This window comes from Balaenoptera borealis (assembly GCF_965194805.1).
Source record: "Balaenoptera borealis genome assembly, chromosome: 13".
Classification (NCBI taxonomy): domain Eukaryota; kingdom Metazoa; phylum Chordata; class Mammalia; order Artiodactyla; family Balaenopteridae; genus Balaenoptera; species Balaenoptera borealis.
In genome coordinates, this window is record NC_138870.1 from 99,241,695 (window position 1) to 99,263,742 (window position 22,048).

Below are 22,048 nucleotides of genomic sequence, written 5' to 3' on the forward strand. Positions count from 1 at the left end.
AAAACTCATGGTCACAATCTTTCCTGGAAGCTCCTTACCAATCCAACCCACATCTTCCCTCACCCACAAAGTTATTCCAGGCAGGATAGAAGAACGGCAGGGTCAGAGCCCAGAGGTTGCTACATTTCAGCAGAAGAGGGATCCCTGGCTTATATGGAGATGTGGGACTAGACACCACGGCCTAGCGGGGAAGGTCTAGGGGTGAGGGGGGTGGGGGGGCATTGGAGAGGCTGAGTAGGAGACTGATGCTTGGCGCCCCTAAATCATGATCTCAGCCTCCCTGGAGAAGCTGTTTTATATGTCTGCTGCCAGCTGCTGGTCTCCACACCCTCAACCGTTCTCAACCCCCCTGCAGGGAGAAGGCCTCCTGGGCACTGTCCTTCCACCTGTGCCAGCCACCCCCTGCCCCACTGCAGAATGAAGGCCATTTCAAGCGCCGCTCCTCCCTCCATTCCTCTCAGCTGTTATTGCTGCAGGGCCACGCCCTTTTTAGTGCTGTGCGTGTCCAGCCAACACCACGGCCCCTCTCAGCCCTCAGCCGGTGGGAGGGGCCAGCTGCCTCTTTAGGACAGTTGCTTCTTCCATTCATCCAAACCACCCCTCTCCTCCCAGTGGAATGGAGTTCTCGCCAGCACTGCCCTCCTCCATCGTCTGTGTCAGCTGGTCCTAGGCCATCTGTAGGGTGAAGGAGCTCACCGAGAGCTCCTTCTGCCCTTGCAAACTCATACCGGCTACTTGTAACCATCTCCAAGGGAAATGGCATTGCTCCCTGTCCATTCATCTGCATGAGCTACTCTTGGCTTCCTTAAAGGGTCAAGAAAGCAACTTTTCTGCTTGTCAGATTTGTTGACGTCAGCTGTGTGAGCCCCAAGGTGGGACGAGGGTGTCTCCTTCATTGCTCAAAGCTTATTTATAAGGATGGGTCACTACAGATGTGGCGGAGCAAGGGCTAGGATCACTTTTTTAAAAAATCACTGCTTGTGGCTGGCCCGGAGGGCCGTCACACACCCTCCCTGCCCCATAATGCAGCCACTTAGGGAGCGTGGTTTTCCTGAGACATTCCTGGAGTTGACTTCCTTATCCTCAAACTTTAAATAAGAACTAAATGCACACACAAAACTCCAGAAAGTCACAGGATGTGAACTCTAGGAGGAAAAAAGCACCCTTCTGTCCACTTAGCAATAAGAGGGAATCTCTTCCCACCCACCCTGACTACTCCACCCCACCCCCTCCCCCACTCTGTTAACGTGAGCAATGAATCAGCCTGGCCACAGTTGGTCACTATAGGCTAGTGGAAAATCCCCAGTGGAGGGCACAGCCCCGCATCAGATGCATGAATGTTTGCGAATGTTGGCTGCCACCGCCCCACACACTATGTCTTTATGGAATACCCCTTGCCCACTGCCCCACCATTTCCACCTGGACACAACTTGCTCCAAGGCTGGTGACTTGTGGGCCATTCATCTACAACCAAGTCCTGATGGAGCAAGAGGCCCAAGCCTAGGGGATGCAAGAACGACCCATTTCTTAAATGTTACCAGTCCCAGCCAACCTTTTGGTGACATGGTTAATTTTCCCAATTGAAAGTAAGCAAACAGACGCTCAAACTGGTTGTGTAAATGTTGCTAGACTTTATGTGTTGTACAACTAAACATCGCTGTTTGAACAATAACTGAACTGTGTTTTATTTTTGCTCCTCGATCCTTGGCCAAATTAGCTATTACATCATCTCATCCATGTGTGGAGGGTGAGACAGGGACCATCTTGGTAAGAAGTAGACACAGAAATTAGAGATGGAAACATTTTTGTGAGGTCAGTTCATCTTCAGTTGGCATGAAGTTGGACCCCCGTCATTATTCCCTGGAGTTTTGTATCCAAAATGAGTGATGGAGCTATCACACTTTACCTTGAGGGATGCTATGCTCTGCATAGCCTGTCTCCTCCAATGGAAACAATGTCTATTTTCATTCAATTTCCTAGCTTTCACCCTCCTTTTTCCAGAAGGCATAAAACCAAATCTAGGAAAGGAGTGGACCTATCTTGCCTAGAGACCTGCCTTTTTTGCAGTGAAGACTTTTAAGAGCTAAACTTAAAGCACTAGCTTGTATTGTCTTTTTCAAACTTAAACCAATCCTTCCTCTCTATGAGGTTCACACTCTCTTCTATAGCCAGCAAATAACACAACTCTACCTGTATATTATCTCTCTGAATTTGAATGTGACAATCATGTGCAACTGTGTTTGGGTCCTCAACATTCTGTAGGGTGAGCACAAGGTATAGATGAATGGTGGGGAGTCAAGACTAGAGGAAGAGAGGTCAGCAGGCCCTTGGAGTCATTCAAGTAAAAGGATGAGGAGTGGAACTAGAATGGCAAGGCCACACCAAGATGGAGGGAAGTGAGAAGATTTGAGTGACAGCAGTGTGGGAATCATAAAATATCACAGCTGAAAGAAACCTAAGAGTTCTTCTAGTTCTTCCTTCAAACAGATATGGAAACAAGTCTAGAAAGCATAATCGTCTTGCCCAAGGTTGTACACTTAGTTACCAAGGCAGAACAGGGCCTAGACCTCAGTGCTTGTTCCACTGCTTCTCGCCATTCCTATTGTAATCATGCTTTAAAAGTATATATATATCTGGGACTTCCCTGGGGGTCCAGTGGTTAAGACTCCACATTCCCAATGCAGGGGACACGGGTTCGATCACTGGTCGCATGAAGATCTTGCATTATGCTTGGTGCAGCCTAAAAAAAAAAAATTTAAAAAAAGTACATATATTTCTGAAATCAGCATACATCTTACAACTGATGTCCCTTTATTTGGCAACTTTTTTTCCTTCGAGTTACGCTTTAAAATGGTGCATTTTGCAACTGACAACATCTTAAATTTGATGAAATATGGTAGGTAGTCCAGAAGATGTTAACATCCTTCTGTTTAAAGCCCTCTGGTGCTATTGGTGAAGCTTAAAGGAAATAAGAATACATACAACATTTTAGTCTTAAAAGCAATTCTGGTATAACGTATCCCACCTGATCCTCACAGTCACCCTTTGGAGGAGGCAGGGCAGGTATGATGCGTGCCACAGAGACAAAAGGCTCTCTCCATCTTGGAGCTGGAACGGACTCACACGGGGTCGAAATTCCCCCTTTGATTTCCTGACCCAGCTCACGCACCCTTTCCCGGATGCTGCCTCACAAGAAATCGGCTCTGATCCCAGGCTTTCTTTGGTGGAAGAAAGTTCTGCTCGCCTTAGGAGAGGTGAGGAATCGTTCTGACCCTTTCTGCAAAGGGCAACAGCTTCCTGACTCAGGCCAGGGAGGGGGTAGGAAAATTCCACTTTTAATTTTGATTCCCGACAGGACCAATTCAAGTTCATACCCGTGGGCAGCGGGGCAGCCACGTAGGGGCCAAGATGGTGAATCACTGTCGAGGAGGCCACTCATCACTCACTCCTCTGCGCTCCGGGGGTGGAGTCAACTCCCTGGACCCGCCCCCTTCCCCATCAGGGCTGTCTCAACCTTGACTCCGCCTGGTCCTCTGACCAAGGCCCCTCACATGACCAGCCGCCTCAGTCCCTTACGCCATAATCTCCGCCCTCCCCTTCAGAGCCCCACCCAACAGCTTGGCGCAGGCCCCGCCCCTTCCCATCTGAGGGGCGGCAGGAGCGGCCCTGGGGCAGGATGGCGGTGAACCAGAGCCACAGCGAGAACCGTCGTGGGGCCCTCATCCCCTTCGGCGAAAGGTGCGTGAAAGGAAGCCTGCGGAGCTGTCAGAGGAGGCAGCAGATGCACGGGGAACTGGCGGCTCACAAACTCTCAGCGCCTCAGGGACTTTCCCGCCTTTTCCGCGTGCGCAGCGGGCGTAGCTCCGCCCCGACGCTAGGGCGCGTGCTGCCTCGCGGGTGTTCGGACTGTGAAAGCGGGAGCGGGGGGCCGTCGCACGTGTGAAGGGCGCGTGCTCAGGGAGCGAGGCGCGTGCTGCCTCAGAAGAAAGGTGGACGTGCAGTGGTGGGAGTGGGGAGTCGCACCGACCCTCCGGGTCGCGTGCGGCTGCTGTTAGTGCGCTACCTTTGTAGAGTGACGGGAACAAGGTCCCAGGCTTCTGGGAGGTAGAAGAGGCGTGAGTGTCTTTGGGATCTTTCTGCAAGGATCCTGAACTGTCAGGGGCCTCTCCTCACTCTCAGAACTTCGAAAAGCCCTCTCTCGTCTTCGCCCCAACCAAGGAGATGACTGGTCTTACTTTTTTGAAAAGATCAGGACCGGAAGAAGACGCGTCTAGGAAGAAGGATGCTCTCTTGCCTCCTATGGTGGCCTTGGGGTTTGCACCGATCGCTCTGTGTGGTGCTAGCGGTGACTGCCGCTCGCCCCTCTCCTCTCGCCTCTGTCAGGCTCAGCCCGGAGCCGCCCATTTTCACCTCCCCACCTAACACCTCGACTCTGCTCCACTCCCCTCCTTCATCCCCCGCCCCCATTTTTCCAGAGGCCTGCTCCATCTCCCCGGCACTTCTTAAAAGTGCTCCTCTCTGCTCCGATTTGCCCTCGTTTTCCTTTGCGCTCGCCTAGCAGTGAGACTCTGAAACCCAGGGCTGTGCTCAAGTGAGGCAGAGCACACCTACGTCGCTCTGAATGCATCTGTCGGGAAGACCCTTTAAGTCAGTACCAACTGCTGATGTCCAGATCTGTTTTCTATGCTTCCTTCCCCAGAATATTTTCTTGACAGATTTATACGCGCCGTCAAGGCGGTAGGTTCTCCCTTGCTCCTGAAGGACCGCTGCTGTTTGTTCAGTTTTGTAGTAGGAGATGATTGCCCACCATTCTGACCGCGTGCACACTGGCCTAGAGAACGCTGACCTGTGTGCCTGTGGCTCTGTGCCTCGAAGCCACTTCTAATCTGGTGTTTGGGTGTCTTCTCATTCAGGCTACGAGTTTGTCTGTCTGCTTTTCTGTTTGTGTGCTGGAGGCAGGGAATGAAGCATGGTTATAAAAAATTGTGACATATACTGATTTTATGGTCCTTTGAATTACGTTTGTGGGGTCCTTTGCGTGCTCTTGAATGGTTAACCATAGCCGAGCACTGTGCACGGGCTCTATCTGCTCTCTGCAATGCTCTATCTGCAATGCTCTATCTGCAATGCTCTATCTGCAATGAGGATCAGTACTCGTTTCCTCCTTTCACAGGTGGGAAAACTGAAAGAGAAGTAATTTGCTTAAAATCACATGGCCAGAGCATGTGGGAGAGCTCTGAACTTAGGTACTGTGCATTCACTTCTCTACTCTGGCTGCCCCTCTGAAAGGAAAAGGACTGCTTCTCTTCTTTCTTCTCAGCAAAGAAGTCTCTGTAGGTGCTCTGGCTTCCTGGATAAAAACCACTTTAAAGAAATAGCTTGAGAGGGAGAAGATTGGTTATATTTTGACTTCTCTGGACTATTCACAATACACAGTTGAGAAATTCAAGACAGCTTGGCTGTGTTGCGTGGAGATTTTTTTCTGATCCCAGCTAAAAAGTCATAAATGTGTGGGCCAGACTCTACTGGTAAAAAGGGAAGACATTGAGTTTTGTTTGTTTTTAAATCCATATTCAAAAATGTGTGCAGGTAAAACCATGTAGAAAAATTGGGAAAAATTTTAAATTACCCCAAATTCCTACATCCAGTGCTTTTTGCATTTTGGTATGCATCCTTCTGTACTTTCCCCTGTGGAAATATACACACCTTCCCCTGTCAGACTGCTTTGTAACTTGTTTTTCTCATTTACCAATGTATTAGGGATGCTTTCCAGTATCGTTATCTACATCATTATTTTCAATGTCTGGTACTCCAGTATGCATACATATTTGCTCAAGCCCGTATCTGGGATAGTCTGATTTTTTTTTTTTTTTAAAGGAGGATATATTCTTTCTTTTTTTTTTTTTTTGGCTGCGTTGGGTCTTCATTGCTGCTCACGGGCTTTCTCTAGTTGCGGCAAGTGGGGGCTACTCTTCATTACAGTGCGCAAGCTTCTCATTGCGGTGGTTTCTCTTGTTGCGGAGCATGGGCTCTAGGCACGTGGGCTTCAGTAGTTGTGGCACGCGGGCTCAGTAGTTGTGGCTCGCAGGCTCTAGAGTGCAGGTTCAGTAGTTGTGGTGCATGGGCTTGGTTGTTCCACGGCATGTGGTATCTTCCAGACCAGGGCTGGAACCCGTGTCCCCTGAATTGGCACGCGGATTCTTAACCAGTGCGCCACCAGGGAAGTCCCGGATAGTCTGATTTTAACGTCATTGCTGCAGTAAACTTTTTTTTTTTTTTTGCAGTGAACTTTTTAAAGATTTATCTTTGCCCACCTGTCAGAATGTTTCTTTCAGATATATTCCTGAAAGTGGAATTGTGGGATCAGAGGACACAGATGTTTTAAAAAATATTTTAAAAATATATTTTTAATATGAAAATCCTTGTCAAAATATTTTAAAATATTAAATATATTTTATATTTAATATATTTATAAATAGAAGTACATTTATTGCAAAATTACCCTACAGAATTATATCAAATTACATTCCTTTTAATACTTTGAGTGCCCAATGCCAACACCCTGTGTTAATCTTTGATAGCTCTGCCAGTCTGATCATGGAATCTGAATAATGAAATCTTTTTTTAAAGCTTAATTGCTAATGAAATTATTTTTGTCTTATGGTTATTGGCTATTTATATGTATTTGGTAAATTTTCTTGGTTCATAAATGTTCTCCATTTTTTTGCTGAGTTGTTCATTTTTTAATAAATTTATTTATTTATGTATTTATTTTTGGCTGTGTTGGGTATTCACTGCTGCACGCAGGCTTTCTCTGGTTGTGGCGAGTGGGGGCTACTCTTGGTTGCGGTGTTCGGGCTTCTCATTGCGGTGGCTTCTCTTGTTGCAGAGCACGGGCTCTAGGCACGCAGGCTTCAGTAGTTGTGGCTCGTGGGCTCTAGAGCACAGGCTCAGTAGTTTAAGCCCGTGGCGCACGGGCTTAGTTGCTCCGTGGCATGTGGGATCTTCCCAGACCAGGGCTTGAACCTGTGTCCCCTGCATTGGCAGGAGTATTCTTAACCACTGTGCCACCAGGGAAGCCCCCTGTGTGTGGATTTTAAAGGTTTTCTACATATAAGATCATGTCATCTGTGAACAGAGTTAATTTTACTTCTTCCTTTCCAATGTGGATGCCTTTTATTTATTTTTCTTGCCTAACTGCACTGACTAGGACTTCCAATTCTATGCTGATTAGAAGTGGTGAGAGTGGGCATCCTTACCTTTTTCCAGATCTTAGAAGAAATGCTTTCATCTCTCACCATTGAGTATGATGTTAGCTGTGGGCTTTTCATAAATGGCTTTTATTATTTTGGTGTAGTTTCCTATGATTCCTAGTTTGTTGAGTGTGTTTATCATGAAAGAGTGTAAAATTTTGTCAAATGCTTTTTCTGCATCAATTGAGATGATCATGTGGTTTTTTGTCCTTCATTTTGTCAATGTGGTATATTACATTGATTGATTTTCTTTAAAAAATCTATATATTTAAAAAATTTTTTTATATTAAGTTTTATCCTTTTCCTAACCTGTCCCTATTCTCTCCACAGCTCCCCACCCTGGCCCCTTGCCTCTGGCAACACCCTACTTCTCTGTTTCTTTGAGTTTGACTTTTTAAAGATTCCACATTTAAGTGATTCCATGCAGTATTGTCTTCCTCTGTGTGGCTCTCTCTCTCTCTCTGTGCATATATATATCTATCTCACATCTTCTTTATCTGTTCATTCATTGATGGGCACTTACATGGTTTCCATATCTTGGCTATTATGAATAATGCTTCAATGAACATGGGAGCACAGATAATTGTTTGCTATCCTATTTTCATTTCCTTTGGATATATACCCAGAAGTGGGATTGCTGGATCATAAGGTAGTTCTATTTTTATTTTATTGATTGACTTTCATATATTAAACTATCCGTGCATTCCAGGGATAAATCCCAATTGGTCATGGTGTATAATCCTCTTAATGTGTTGTTATATTCAGTTTACTAGTATTTTTTTTTTGAGGATTTTTTACATCAGTATTTTTCTGTTTTTTCTTATTGGAAGTTTCTTGACTACTGATTCAGTCTCTACCTGTTATAGGTCTATTCCAATTTTCTTTCTTTAGTCAATTTTGGTAGTTTTTTTCTAGGAATTTACCCATTTAATCTATGTTATCTAATTTGTTGCCATACAATTGTTCATATATTCTCTTATAATCTTATTTTAAATCTCTGTAAGGTCTGTGATAACATCCCCACCTTCTTGCTTTTTTTAAAAAATGTTATTTATTTATTTATTTATTTTTGGCTGCATTGGGTCTTCGTTGCTGTATGCAGGCTTTCTCTAGTTGCAGCGAGTTGGGGCTGTTCTTCATTGTGGTGCACAGGCTTCTCATTGCGGTGGCTTCGCTTGTGGAAGAGCATGGGCTCTAGGCAAGTGGGCTTCAGTAGTGTGGCTTGCAGGCTCAGTAGTTGTGGCGCACGGGCTTAGTTGCTCCGCGGCATGTGGGATCTTCCTGGACCAGGGCTTGAACCCATGTCTCCTGCATTGGCAGGTGGATTCTTAACCACTGTGCCACCAGGGAAGCCTGACATCCCCAGTTTCATCCATAGTTTTAGTAATTTGAGTTTTCTTTTTTCCTTGGTCAGTTTAGCTAAAGATTGGTACATTTTGTTGATCTTCACAATGAATTAACTTTGGTTTCATTGATTCTATTTTTCTAATCTTTATTTCATTTATCCCCATTGTAGTCTTTATTATTTCCTTCCTACTGCTAGCTTTGGGTTTCATTTGCTTTTGTTTTTCTAGTTCCCTAAGGTGGAAAGTTAGATTATTAATTTGAAATCTCTCTTTTAAAAAATGTAGGCATTAAAAGCTATAAATTTCCCTCTTAAGCACTGCTTTTGCTGCATCTAAATAGTTTTGGTATGTATGCTTTTGCTTTCATTTAGATCGAATTATTTTCTAATTTCACTTATGATTTCTTCTTTGACCCATTGGTTGTTTAAGAATGTGATGTTTAATTTCCGTATATTTGTTACTTTGTCAGATATCCTTCACTTAATTTTTTTCTAATTTCATTCCATTGTAGTCATAAAAGATATTTTGTATGATTGCAGTCTTCATAAATTTCGTGAGACTTGTTTTGTGGCCTAACATATGGTCTGTCCTAGAGACTGTTCCATGTGCACTTGAGAAGAATGCGTATTCTACCTTTGTGTGGGGGGGTGTCCTTATATGTTAGGTCTAGTTGACTTTTGTTAGAGGTATCCATGCTTATCATTGTTGTATCTTTTTGATGATTGACCCTTTTATCTTTATAGAAGATTCCTCTTTGTCTTGTAATAATTTTTAAGTCTATTTTTTTCTGGTATTAGTATAGCCACTTCAGCTCTCTTTTGGTTACTGTTTCATGGAGTATCTTTCTCCATCCTTTTACGTTCAACCTATTTGTGTCTTTAGATCTCAAGTGAGTTTTTGTAGACAGTCTATAGTGGTAATATGTTTTAAAAAAATATATATTCTACCATTCTCTGCCTTTTAATTGGGGACTTTAATCCATTTACATTTAATGTAATTATTGATAAGGAAGAACTTAACTTCTGCTCTTTTGCTATTTGTTTTCTATATTTCTTGTATCATGTTTGTTCCTCAGTTCCTCCATGAGTGCTTTCTTGTGTTTAACAGATATTTCTTAGTGTACCATCTTGATCCTTCTTCATTTCCTTTGGTGCATGTATTTTAGTTATCTCCTTTGTGGTTGCCCCACAGATTATGTTTAACATCTTAATTTATAACAATCTAGTTCAAATTAATACCAACTTAGTTTTAATTATATGTGAAAACTTTACTCCTACATAGCTCTGCCCTCTTATATTGTGATTGTCACAAATTACATCTTTATACATTGTGTGCTCATCATTATAGATTTATAATTATTGTTTTATGCAATTGTGTTTTAAATCATATAGGATGAAATGAAATGAACAAACCCAAAATGCGTTAATACTGATTTTTAATTTACCTATGTAATTATCTTTCCCAGTGTTCTTTATTTCTTGATGTTGATTTCATTTACTGTCCAGTGTCTTTTTATTTCAGGCAGAAGGACTTCCTTTAGAATTTCTTATAGTTCAGATCTAGTAGTGATAAACTCTCTCAGTTTTTGTTCACTTGGTAATGTTTTAATTTTTCCTTAATTTTTGAAGGATAGTTTGGCCAGATATAGAATTCTTGGTTGACAATTTTTTTTTCTTTTTAGCACTTTGAATATTTCATCCCACTACCTCCATATTTTCTGGTGAGAAGTCAGCTGTTTGTCTTATTGAGGATTCCTTGTGCATGATAATTTTCTTCTCTTGCTGCTTTCAAGATTCTCTGTATGTGGCTTTCAGCAGTTTGATTGCAGTGTGTCTTGGTGTGGATCTCTTTGAGTTTATCCTACTTGGAGTTTGTTGAGCTTGGATGTGTAGATTCATGTATTTCATTAAATTTGGGAAAATTGTGGACATTATTTGTTCAAAAATTCTTTATTCCCCCTTTTTTCCTCTCCTCTCCTTCTGCCAGTTGCATAATACATATGTTGATATGTTTGATTGTGTTCCACAGGTCTGTTAGACTCTGTTCCTTTTTCTTCATTCTTTTTTCTTTCTGTTACTCAGGTAGTAACTATTAATCTCAGTTGACCTATTTTCAAGCTCACTGATTCTTCTGCCTGCTGAAATATGCCATTAAGTCCCCCACTACTGAACTTTTTATCTCAGTTATTATAGTCTTCAACTCCAGAATTTCTATTTGGTTCCTTTTTATAATTTCTATCTTTTTATTTTTGTATTCTCTATGTGATGAGACATTGTTTTCATCCTTTTCCTTAAGTTATTAAGTCATTGTTTCTTTTAACTTTTTGAATATATTTTAAATAGTTTATTTAGAGTCTTTGTCTAGTTAATCTAATTTCTTGGCTTCCTAAGGGGCAGTTTCAATTAATTTTTTAAAATAAATTTATTTATTTATTTATTTATTTATGGCTGCTTTGGATCTTCATTGCTGCGTGCCAGCTTTCTCTAGTTGAGGTGAGCAGGGGCTACTCTTCGTTGCAGTGCTCAGGCTTCTCGTTGTGGTGGCTTCTCTTGTTGCAGAGCATGGACTCTAGGCACATGAGCTTCAGTAGTTGTGGCTCACGGGCTCTAGAGTGCCTGCTCAGTAGTTGTGGTGCACAGGCTTAGTTGCTCTGTGGCATGTGGGATCTTCCCGGACCAGGGCTCGAACCCGCGTCCCCTGCATTGGCAGGCAGATTCTTAACCACTGCACCACCAGGGAAGTCCCATACTTTCTTGTTTCTTTGCATGCCTCATGATTTTTTTTTTGTTGAAAACTGGACATTTTTAAAAATTATAATGTGGCAACTCTGGAAATCAGACTCTCCCTCTTCCACAGGGTGTTGTTGCTGCATGTTGTAGTTATTGTTTAGTGATTTTTCTGAACTAATTTTGTAAAGTCTCTATTCTTTGTCATGTGTGGCTAATGACATGTGTGGCCTCTTTTATGTTAATTTAGAGGCTAGCTAGTGATTTGACAGTTTACTTGTATGTTTGGAACAACAACAAAAAAATCTCAGCCTTTGCAGATGGACTGTGTGTGTGTGTGTGTGTGTGTGTGTGTGTATTGGAGCCTGTCTTTATCACTCAGCTAGGCAGTTTAAAACTCTGTCTTAGCTTTCACTGCCTGCTTGAGCAGAGCCTCACTGTCAGCCAGAGGTAACAGTTTTAGGGCCTTCTCAGGTTTCTTCTGAGCATGAACTTAGCCCTGAAAATGTATGTGTGGTGCTTTCTAGATTCCCATGAACATGTCAGAGGTTTTCAAAGCCTTTATTCCTCAAAGCAGCTCATTTCCCAGTCTTTCCTTCCTCACTTTTCAGTTTTTTTATTGTTTGCCCAAAATGTCATTCTTTGCCCCAGATATCAGCTCTAACACATTTGCCTTGAAATGTTTTTGACAAATGTGCCCTAGGTAGCTGCCTAAGTCCTAAGAGAGTTTTGAGTTAGGCACATGCCCTTAGAGCTAGTCCTCCAGGAAGCCACTGGACAGGTCAAAACAGACAACCACAGTAAGGTCTGTTCTCCTCTCTCCAGTAGTGGGCACCTATACTGAGAATGTGGGTTGTTGTTGTCAAGGCTGTTGCCAAACTGGGGAGTGGAGGATAGTACTAGGGTAAGTTAAAGTGCACAAAGCTCTCTTATTGACATTCAACTATTTTTTTCTTGATTAAACATTCCCCTAGTTGCTATAAACTTTTGATTAAATTCTAGGCTGACATTTAGAGTTCCTTATTCCACCATTTTTGCTGACGTCCTATTTTTTCATAGTCTCTTAAAAAGCCCTTTTTATCCATGCACCACCATCCTAGTTCCTGTTCTTATTACCTCATATCAGAACTATTTTAGGAACTCTTAAATGGATCCCTCTGACATACCACCACTTCCTTGATCATGTGACTTCCCTGCTGAGACAGCTGCAAGTCACAGTTCTGCCTTGCCTGTTGAATGATGTCTCCAAGCTCTAGTCCCAGCATGATTCCAGCTTTATCTCACTATTCCTCCCAGTCTCACTTCCATGCTGTTTTGATGAATCCACACAGGTAGGCTGCTTCCAAGTACGCAGTTTTCTTTCCACTGCATACCTCCATTAATGCTGTTTGCTCCCCATCAGGATTTTCCCCTACCCTCACTTCTGCCTACTGAAACACTATTCATCTCTTAAGAATCAGCTCAATGGGACTTCCCTGGTGGTCCAGTGGTTAAGACTCTGGACTCCCAATGCAGGGGACACAGGTCGATCCCTGGTTGGGAAGCTAAGATCCTGCATGCTGCACGGCATGGCCTAAAAAAAAAAAAAGAATCAGCTCAAATGTCAACCTTTCTGTAAAGTCATTCCTAATTACTTCAACCAAGAGCTAATCTCTCCTTCCACCAAACTGCCATGGTATTTTTGTTCCATTTATGTGATGTATGTCTTATATTTCTTGCATTATTACCTATATTCATGTTTTCATTCACTCATTCTTTCAATATTTAGTAGCACCCACTTATATATTTATAATTTATATATATAAATTACTAAGAAAGGGAAAAAACCCAATAGGATTCTATGAGTAAGAATAGGATGAGTCCAAGTTTTTCAGGTTAGGAGTGCAGGGAGAACATGACAGACAGAGGGAACATGTCAGAGGGTTCGGGAGCACTCTGTGTGTGCCTTACGTTCTTTACCAGAGTCCAAGAAACATTTCCGTTAACAAAGTGCTTTATACCAACTGCACAAGAAGTAGAAGAATTAATGAATATACATTAAGAATAGAATTAGGTTTGATAAGAAAGAAGAACCCAATGGGACTTCCCTGGTGGTCCAGTGGTAAAGAATCTGCCTTCCAATGAAGGTGAAGGTGGGTTCGATCCCTGGTCGGGGAACTAAGATCCCACATGCTGTGGGGCAACTAAGTCCGTGCACCTCAACTAGAGAGCCCTCGTGCCGCAGTGAGGAGCCTGTGAGCCACAATGAAAGATAACGAGTGCCACAGCTAAGACCCAACACAGCCAAAAATAATAAATAAATTAATTAATTAATAAAAGAGTGGGGGAACCAATTTTTTTTAAAAAAAGAACCCAATGATAAAGAAGAAGTGTGAATTGTCAGAGAATAAGATCATTTAAATTCCTTTCTATTTTAATAAAATAGTAGTAGCAGCAGCAGCAGCAAGTAACATTTATTAAAATCTCCCTCCAGGCTAGGATCTATGCTAAGAGCTCTGTTTGTATAATTTTATATAGATTCTAAATTGTGTGCTGTCTGCCCTGTCTTTTCTGCAGTGTCTTGAAACAGAGTCAGGATGTGGACCTCTCCTTCCTACAGCAACCAGTCGGATCTGATCTCTTTAATGGTACAAAAAAAGGAACATTGTTTCTCACTTCATACCGGGTAATTTCTACTTCTACTTTGATCTGATTAACTCTGCATTTGTTTTCCTTAAAATGGAGAGAGGTTAAACATTGACTTTCAATGTATTTTAAACCATTTCTCCTTTGAGATTTTCCATGTTGAAGTGTGATGGAAGAAAATTGGTGATGTTTCTCAATTAGGCCAGAATGCCAAAGCAGCCTTAACTTCAGAATTGCTCTTATATGTCTCAATCCATGGACAAATTGCATTCCTTTTCCAAAGTTTCTTTTCTCTCTTAGGTGATCTTCGTGACTTCACACTTAGTCAATGACCCCATGCTTTCTTTTATGATGCCATTTGGTCTGATGTGTAATTGCACCATTCAACAACCAATCTTTGCCCCCAACTACATTAAAGGAACCATTCAGGCAGCTCCAGATGGTAAGTGTCCCCCCTCAGAAGTGTATTTTTTCTCAAAAGCTTCCAGAAGGTTTAAGATTCAGACTTGGCCCCTGCTTCATTGGATAGTACTTCTCTTGGTGTTTGTGGCAGTCCTTCTGTTACAGCATGCCAGCCTCTTAGTGAGTGTGTGCCATTTCTTCCTCCAGGTGGCTGGGAAGGACAGGCTATTTTTAAATTATCCTTCAGAAAAGGAGGTGCCATTGAATTTGCCCAGCTGATGATGAAAGCTGCCTCTGCTGGTGAGCGATGCTGATAAAATTATCAAGCGCTTTGGGGTTTGGGGGCCTGTGTAATTGAAGTAAGACTGTTAACTAGTGACGACTTCTGGCCTCTGTGGTCAGGCGGTTGATATTTGCACATGTATTCAGCGGGCATTTCCTGAGCCTACCGACTATGTGCCAAGTAACATACTACGTGCTAGGAACACAAGATTTAGTCCCTCCCTGTCCTGAAGGAGTTTGCAATCTAATGGGAGCTTACCGTCAGACACCTGAACAACTAATTATACCTGATAGTCTTTTGTCCATTTAAGTGCCGGTCTCATGTATCACTGAGTAGTCTTGTTTTCGGTAGGGTTGCCTTGGCTCTTCTTCCTCTGGCATGGTTTTTTTCTTCTCTCCTTTCTGACTTTGCCTTTGCTTCTCTTAGGTTTAATTCCCATCTTCCATGGGACTAAAGCATGGGAAGAGGTACCGTCAAGCCCTGCAGCACTGATCTAATGGATGTACCAGAGGATACAAATAATCTTTTTATGTTATGTTTTAATTCAATCTAGCCTCACTTTATATCCCTCATTCTCTCACCTTTTGTACTCCAATCCAACTGGATTTCTTTGTGCCTTGCTCTCCCATCTCTGAGCCTTCATGCTATTTGCTCTGTCTGGAATGCTCTTCCCCTTTCTCCCTTGCCTTCTCCACCCCCAACTCCAATCTAGTTGAGACAAACACAGTCCAGTAGAGATAGACATATGCAAATACATTATCCTATCTTATGGCATGTGCTGTAATAGAGGCATGGACAAAGTTCTGGGGACACACAGAAGAATGTAGTGAATTTTCTACCTTAGAAGACTGACTGGATCATGATGCTATAGACCATAGTCAAGAGTATAAGAGATAGTCTAGGGAATTCCCTGGCGGTCCAGTGGTTAGGACTCGGTGCTTTCAGTGGTTGGGGATCGGCCCGGGTTCCATCCCTGGTCAGGGAACTAAGATCCCGCTAGTGACATGGCCAAAAAAAAAAAAAAAAAAGAGTATAAGAGTCTAAATTGGAGAGGAAATGAGTTCAACTTTAGACATAGTAATTAATACTAGCTAACATTTATTGAATGCTTATCATATACTGGGCAGTGTTCCAAGGCCTTTACATGTGTTAATTTATTTAATCCTCACAAAAACTTATGATGTAGATTCTATCATTATCCCCAATGTATAGCTGGGGAAACTGAGTCAGTGATGGTTATATAATTTCCCAAGGCTATACAGTTAGCAAGTGGTGGAGCTGGAATTTGAACCTTAAACCTACTCTCTCTCTCTAAACTTTTCATTTTGAAAAAAAATCAGATCTATAGAAAAGTTTTAAGAATATTACAATGAACTCCCATGGACCTTCATCTAGATTAACCCATTATTAACATTTTCCCACATTTGCTTTTTAAAAAAAAATAAATTTATTTATTTATTTATTTTTGGCTGTGTTGGGTCTTCGTTGCTGCACGCAGGCTTTCTCTAGTTGCGGTGAGCGGGGGCTACCCTTCATTGCGGTGCACGGGCTTCTCATTGCGGTGGCTTCTCTTGTTGCAGAACATGGGCTCTAGGCGCGCGGGCTCAGTAGTTGTGGTGCGTGGGCTTAGTTGCTCCGCGGCATGTGGGATCTTCCCAGACCAGGGCTCGAACCCGTGTCCCCTGCGTTGGCAGGAGGATTCTTAACCACTGCGCCAGCAGAGAAGTCCCCACGTTTGCTTTATGTTATTCTTTTTTTTTTCTTTTCTGCTTTTGTTTGAACTATTTGGGAGTAAGTCACAAAGATCATTTCCTTCATTTCTAAATATTTGAGTGTGTATCTCCCAAGAACAAGGGCATTCTCTCATCTAACCTCAGTGTGCTTATCAAATCAGAAAATTTAACATTGAAACAATACTATTGATTATTCAGATTCCAATGATTGATCATTACTATTCCTAATTCTAATAGCATTTTTTTTTTCCGATCCAGGATCTAATCCCAGATCACATATTGAATTCAGTTGTCCTATTTCTTTGGTCTCCTTTAGTCTGGGCTCAGCCTTTCTTTTTGTCTTTCATGACCTTGACATTTTAAAAAGAATACAGCCTTATTGTTTCGTAGAATATCCCTTAATTTGTATTTGTCTGTTTCCTCATGATTATATTCAGGTCACGTATTTTGGCAGGAATACTGTATAAGTGATGCTGTGTCCTTTTGAGCCTACACTCTTAACCCCTGCACCATATTAAGTGTGAGGTACACAAGCTGCTAAAGGCAGTGGACATGCAGCTTGGAGCTCCAAAGATGCACTGTATCAAGACACTGATTTGGAAATCCTCAGCACACAGGTCATCTCTGGAGCCATGTGAATGATGGGCTCATTCAGTGAATTAAGGATGGTATGCCAAGGGTCCTCAACATTTAAGGGATAGGTAGGGAGGGGTGACCTTCAATGGAGATTGAGAAGGGGCTGATTGAGAGGTAAGAGAAGAATCAAGTGAGTTCATTATCCTGAAAGTCAAGGGAGGAGAAAGTTTCAAGCATTACTGGGTGGTCATCTGTCAGCTGCTGGAGAGATGTTTGGTAAAATGAAGACTGAAAAATGTGCATTGCATGTGGAAATTTGAGGTTTTTGGCAGAATTATCAAGAGATTTCAGTGAACTGCTGGAGAAGAAAGGTGATGAAGAACCATATTAGAGAAAACTGAAGAGTAAGAAAATTTGTTGCAGTTACTGTTAAAAATACAGTGCAAATATATAAAGGCCAAGGAGTTCACAAGCTGTACCCAACTAGCAGCTCTTCATGGTCCAGAGGGCAGACAGCATCTGGAAGCCTGACATTGGATAACAAGGTGTCCTACAGACAGAGGGAGTGTAGCTATGAAGAATCCGGGTCAGGGGACACTTGGAAATCCAGTTCCCCATTGCTACAGATGTCTGGGGAACTCGGGACAATTGCATTCTGGGTCTTGAGTTCACTCTTATTTTTGGCCTCACAGTACTGAGGGGGCTTATTTTTAGGATTATGAGATAAGGGTCAGGCAACTTCAGGGGATTCTCTTTGTGCTCTCATTAAGTTCTGCTTCTTGGCCTGCAAATGTAGGTCAGTGTCTCAGCCATTGCACAGCCACTTGGAAAGGATTTAGGCAACTTATATGAACTTGGCCCAATGTCTGGAACTGCTCTGGGTCTGATTATGTCATGGTTTAGGTGTGGAAACCTGTGCCTACTCCCCTGGCAGAGTCAGGTCTTGTGAATGGGCTTCCTTGAGGCTTTTGGAATTAATTAAACACCCATCATGCATCATGATCTGATTATTTGACCAGGAAAGGTTCCTTTCCCCTCAGCAGAGTTGCTTTGTCAGGGCTCTTTGATTTAAGTTTTTAGCAAACATGTATTGAGTACCTATTGTGTGCCAAACACTAGGAGAGACAATTGGGAACACAACAGTGAAGGAAACATAAGTACATAGTCCCTGCTTTTGTTAAACTTACGGTCTAGTGAGAGTCATATAAGAAATAAGCAAACATGTAAGTGAATAAAATAATTTCTTATTCTGAAAGGGGATACTAATAGAATATTGAAGGGGAGGGTAACAGGGAAGGATGACAACTTTAGATTCAGAGTGAATTAGTTAAGATAATGCTAGCTATTGAAACAGATAAACCCCAAATTATCAATGGCTTAAGATAATGGATATTACTGCTTATATAAAGGCCAATCAACAGGAGTGAAAGGGGACTCTGTTCCACATAGCCCGTCAGGGACCCAGGGTAATAGAGTCTCTGCCATCGTTAACACATGGCTTCCAAGACCTCTTTGGGTAGCCAGAAGAGAGGGGAAGAGAGTAAAGATCTCACCTGGGAAGTTTTCATGGGTCAGGCCTGGAAGCGGTGTACATTACTTCTGATCATATGCCATAGGCCAGAAATTAGTGTGGCAGGCTGATAATGGCTCCCCAAGGTATAATCTGTGTCCTAATCCTCAGAATCTGTGAATGTTACCTTGTTTGTAAAAAAAAAAAAAAAAGTCTTTTCAGATATAATTAAGGATCTTGAGATGAGGGGATTACTCTGGATTATTCAAGTGGACCCCAAATACCATCAAAAATGTCCTTTTAAGAGAGATGCAGAGGGAGACAAACAGAAGTGCTTTCTTCAGTACTGCCATTACATTGGTCTTTAATGGACTTATCTTGCCAACTTGATAGAATCCTCACTTGGAAATTTTTTCTGAATACCTATCATGGTGGGTGTTATGCTAGGCCTTCAATAAGCACAGGCAAATATACACAATCACTGCCTTCAAGAAGCATACAGTTGAGGACAAGGGCAATATATATGTTTAATCTTGTATCCTGGGAACATTGTTGGACACACATGTAAGGTGATGGTTAATACTCTGTTAATTATTTGGTTGATAGCTGCTGTACATCTGACTTAAAAGAATTAAAGAGTCCCTATTTTGCCAAACTTGTCTTCTCAGCTGCCAGAGGAATTCCACTTGGAAGTGTAAATTACTGGTTCGGCACTTCAGGACTCTATATAATTACTGCACCAGAGGGCATGATGTGCACCCAACAGACGCCTTGTCCAGGTAAGATATGGCATGGAGGTTCTTCCTGGGAGGTGGAAAAGTATGCCAGGGGCTCAAAGATCTATTCACTGCTACCTTGCCTCCAATTCTGCTGCAAGAGAAGCAACAGAGGTTTGGGGGGCTGGAAAATGGTTGAGTCCATGACTTCATTTCCAGACTAAAACCCAGTGGCAAGTCAGTAAGTGACCAGGCTTCCATTTCAGGTTTACTTTTAACTATAATGTACAAATATGGAGCATACCTGGGCAACTCCCATCAGTGGGAACAGCCACTTCCTGCTTACAGCCTGAGCGGAAACATGTGCTCTTGCCAACTTCCCCCTTCCCCTTTCACACAAGCATAGCCATCATGCTTGTGCCCTACCCTTCAGCCTCACTGAGGACTCCAGTCCTGGGCTTTATGCCCTGTACACTTTCCTGTAACAGTCATGCCTGTCCATAGCTGCTGAGTCATGTTCCAGGAGACATAGATCAGTGATTCTCAACTGTGGTCCACAGTCTGTTGGTGGACCACAAAAAGTCTCCTAACAGGTTACCAACAGACCCCCAAATTCAGGCTGTTTCTTGGGTTCTCCTTGGAGCATGGCGTACATGTCCATTGGCTTATTTAGTTTTGTATACAACTGAAGGATAGTTATCTATAGTCTTAATAGTTACCTTAGTTTTTAAGGGTTACTAAAATCTAATATTCAAAATCTAAAAGTAAGTGTTGCTAAAGTTTTAGAGCTGAAATTCACATAACATACAATTAACCATTTTTAAATGTACAATTCATTGGTACTTAGGGTATTCACAATGTTGTGCAACCGTCAGCTCTCTCTAGTTTCAAAAGTTTTTCAGGACTTCCCTGGCAGTCCAGTGGTTAAGACCACGCTTCCACTGCAGGGGACGTGGGTTTGATCCCTGGTCGGGGAACTAAGATCCCTCATGCTGTGTGGCGAGGCCAAAAAAACAAAACAAAACTTTTTCGTCACTCCATAAGAATACCCCATACCCACTAAGTAATCATTCCCCATTGTCCTCTCCCCACATCTCTTGGTTTCCTCTAATCTGCTTTTTGTCTTTCTGGATTTGCCTATTCTGTGTATATCACATAAAAGGAGTCAAGCAACATGTGACCTTTGTGTTTGGCTTATCTCACTTAGCATAATGTTTTCAAGGTTCGTCCAAGCTGTAACATTATCAGTACTTTATTTTTTGTGGCTGACTAATATTCCATTGCATGTATCACGGTTTGTCATCCATTCATCCATTGATGAACTTGTTTCCACTTTTTGGTTATTATGAATAATAGCGCCTATAAACATTTGTATATAGGTTTCTGGGTGGACATAAGTTTTCATTTCTCTTGGGTATATACCTAGGTTTGGAATTATTGGGTCATATGGTAATTTAATGTTTAACTTTTTTGAGGAACCACCAAACTATTTTCCACAGCAACTGCACTATTTTGTATTCTCACCAGCAATGTACAAGTTCCTATTTCTCCACATCCTTGCCAATGCTTGTTATTTTCCTTTTTTTTGCTTGTTGTTTATATTAAAGCCATCCTAGTGATTGTGAGGAGATATCTCATTATAATTTTAATTTGCATTTCCTTGATGATCAATGATGTTGAACATCTTTTCATGTGCTTGTTGGCCATTTGCATATCTTCTTTGGAGATATATCTATTCCAGTCCTTGCCCATTTTTAACTTGGGTAGTTTGTCTTTTCATTGTTTGAGTTGTAAGAGTTCTTTATATATTCTGGATATCCTTATCAGATATGGGACTTGCAAATATGTTGCCCATTCTGTAGGTCATCTTTCACATTCTTGAGAATATCCTTTGATGCACAAAAGTTTTAATTTTTGATGAATTTATCTATTTTTTTCTCTTGTTACTTGTGCTTTTGGTATCAAATTAAGAATCCATTGCCAAGTCCAATGTCATGAAGATCTACCCCTATGTTTTCATCTAAGAGTTTTATAATTTTGGCTCATATTTCAGTTATTGATTCATTATGAGTTAATTTTTTTTAATTTTAAAGAATATTTATTTATTTGGCTACACTGGGTCTTAGTTGTGGCACATGGGATCTTTGTTGCTGCATGCGAGATCTTTTAGTTGCAGCATGCAGGATCTAGTTCCCTGACCAGGGATCAAACCCTGGCCCCCTGCATTGGGAGCACAGAGTCTTAACCACTGGACCACCAGGGAAGTCTCTATGAGTTAATTTTTGTATATGGAGTAAGGTTAGGGTCCAACTCTGTTCTTTTGCATATGCTTATCCTACCCTTATCCTATTTTGCATGTGTTGTCCAGGAATCATTTGTTGAAGACACTATTCTTTCCCCACTGGGTGGTCTTGGCACCCTTGTTGAAAATCAGTTGGTAATAGATGTTAAGGTTTATTTCTGGACTCTCAGTTCTATTCCCATTGGTATATGAGTCTATCCTATGCCAGTACCACATTGTTTTGATTACTGTAACTTTGTAGTTAAGTTTCAAAATAGGGAAGTGTGAGTCCTCCTATTTTGTATTTCTTTTTCAATATTGTTTTGGCCTTCCATGGTCCCTTATAGCTCCATATGAATTTGAGAATCACCTTTTACATTTCTGCAAAAAGACCATTAGAATTTTGATAAGGATTGAATTGAATTTGTAGATCAGTTTTGGAGGAATTGCTATCTTAATTTAATATTAAGTCTTCTAACCCATGAACATAGGAACTCTTTTTATTTATGTAGGTCTTCTTTAATTTATCTCAGTAATGTTTTGTCGTTTTCAGTGCACAAGTCTTTTTTAAAAATATTTATTTATTTATTTGGTTGC

The 22,048-nt window shown here is 41.8% G+C and overlaps 2 protein-coding genes across 6 annotated transcripts in view; both read left to right on the forward strand.

Moving 5' to 3' along the window:
- SEPTIN3 (septin 3) overlaps positions 1 to 1,672 on the forward strand; it is a 29,089-nt gene extending 27,417 nt beyond the window's left edge. For all 5 annotated transcript variants that reach the window (XM_082351431.1, XM_082351433.1, XM_082351434.1 and 2 more), the window contains one exon: positions 356 to 1,672. In XM_082351431.1, coding sequence (XP_082207557.1) covers positions 356 to 421 — 66 coding nt within the window. In that variant the 3' untranslated portion in view covers positions 422 to 1,672. The remainder of the gene's footprint in view (positions 1 to 355) is intronic.
- A 2,004-nt stretch (positions 1,673 to 3,676) lies between these two features.
- The window catches only part of WBP2NL (WBP2 N-terminal like), a gene marked incomplete at its 5' end in the record, with an annotated part of 33,909 nt that continues 15,537 nt past the window's right edge, over positions 3,677 to 22,048 (forward strand). The window contains 5 exons of the mRNA XM_082349695.1: positions 3,677 to 3,738; positions 13,882 to 13,990; positions 14,251 to 14,392; positions 14,560 to 14,652; positions 19,123 to 19,233. Of these exons, the coding sequence (XP_082205821.1) occupies positions 3,677 to 3,738; positions 13,882 to 13,990; positions 14,251 to 14,392; positions 14,560 to 14,652; positions 19,123 to 19,233 (517 nt within the window). The remainder of the gene's footprint in view (positions 3,739 to 13,881; positions 13,991 to 14,250; positions 14,393 to 14,559; positions 14,653 to 19,122; positions 19,234 to 22,048) is intronic.